Raw genomic sequence first — 1,326 nt, 5'->3', positions numbered from 1 at the left:
GGTGCTGTGCGGCAGTCATTCTTGTCAGGGTGAAGGAGCTGCATGGAGAAGGGAGCAGCAACTTTCTTTATATTGCTTCTGTGATGGGACAGCTACTGGGAGTCTCTGGCACATCCTGTCTTTCCCCCTCTGTGGTGGCAGCAGAGCCAGCTGGCCCCCAGCCTGCTGCTGCCACAGGGCAGCCTTGGTGTGGTGTGGCTCAGACTCCTGGCGTCCAAGCAGCTGGTGGCAGAGGGTCTGAGGTGCAAGGTCTGAGTGTAAGTCCACAGGGCAACCTCTCTGCTCCCCCTGTCAGAGGGGAGATGGTCCGTGATGCCCCCCCACTGTACCCCAGCGCCTGGGGCAGAGCGGTGGGGTGGGCTCTGCGTGCAGTGGTGCAGCAGGAGGAAATGGGCCAGCCTGGGGTGAAGGTGGGCGGTGGGTTGCGATGCTCGGCTCTCGCCCCACTGCTCCCAGCCCTCTCCCTGAAGCCCAGCTGCAGCAAAGCGAGCACCACGGGGAGCTGGAGTCCCTGAGCCCCCTGTGTCATTTACATACACCCCACCTGCGCTAGCACACAGCAGCCTGGGTTCGTGTAGCACTGCAGACCTGAACAGCCTCCCTTCCTCTGCTTCCTGCCATGGCCCTGGGCTTCGCGGTCCTGCTTCTCCTCGGGGTGGTGGGGACAGGTAAGGGCGGTGTGGCTGAGCGAGCTGCTGTCTGGGGGACACTGCAGCGTGGGGGCAGGACTGGGCTGTGCCAGGTGGCTGTCAGGCTGAGTAGGGCATCCTGCTCCGGGGTGGTGAGAGGGACGGACAATGGGCAATGGAGTTGCCGTAAGGGAGCAGAGGGATGTGTTGGGGCTGGGGGTGATGGGGACATGGTTCAGACTGTCAGTAACTGCATCCTTGGTGCACACAGCTTTTGGGGCTCAGCCTGTGCTGAGCCAGCCACCCTCCATTTCGGTGCTGCCCGGGCAGACCGCGCGGCTGCCCTGCACCCTGAGCCCCCCGTACAACATCAGTGAGTTTGGCATCTCCTGGTACAAGCAGTACCCAGGGCACTCCCTGAGGTATCTGCTCTATTATAACTCCGAGCAAGACAAGCACAAGCCTGCCGGGACTCCCGACCGCTTCTCTGCTACCAAAGACCTCGCCGGCAATTCCTGCATCCTCCTCATTGCGCCTGTCCACCCTGAAGACAACGGCAGCTACTACTGCTTTCTGTCCCGTACCTTCAGCTGGCTCTAGAAACGGGGAACAAAAGCTGTCTGCATTTTCCCTGATGCAAACCTCAGCAGGGAGAGCGGCAGCTCTGAGGGGTGGAAAAAGGCTCTTCTGCGTGCTT

General features: G+C 61.5%; 1 protein-coding gene across 1 annotated transcript; it reads left to right on the top strand.

The window, feature by feature from the left end:
* The first annotated feature begins 619 nt into the window (after positions 1–619).
* Positions 620–1,229, top strand: LOC104497492 (pre-B lymphocyte protein 3-like). The gene is made up of 2 exons (XM_010140749.1): positions 620–668; positions 901–1,229. Exons 1-2 carry the CDS (start codon positions 620–622, stop codon positions 1,227–1,229), a joined length of 378 nt encoding a protein of 125 aa, XP_010139051.1.
* Positions 1,230–1,326: the final 97 nt, after the last annotated feature.

The sequence above is a fragment of the Buceros rhinoceros genome, unplaced genomic scaffold, assembly GCF_000710305.1.
Source record: "Buceros rhinoceros silvestris isolate BGI_N320 unplaced genomic scaffold, ASM71030v1 scaffold24707, whole genome shotgun sequence".
Lineage (NCBI taxonomy): Eukaryota > Metazoa > Chordata > Aves > Bucerotiformes > Bucerotidae > Buceros > Buceros rhinoceros.
The sequence above is the reverse complement of the archived record's forward strand: the minus strand, read 5'-3'. Positions and strand labels throughout refer to the sequence as shown.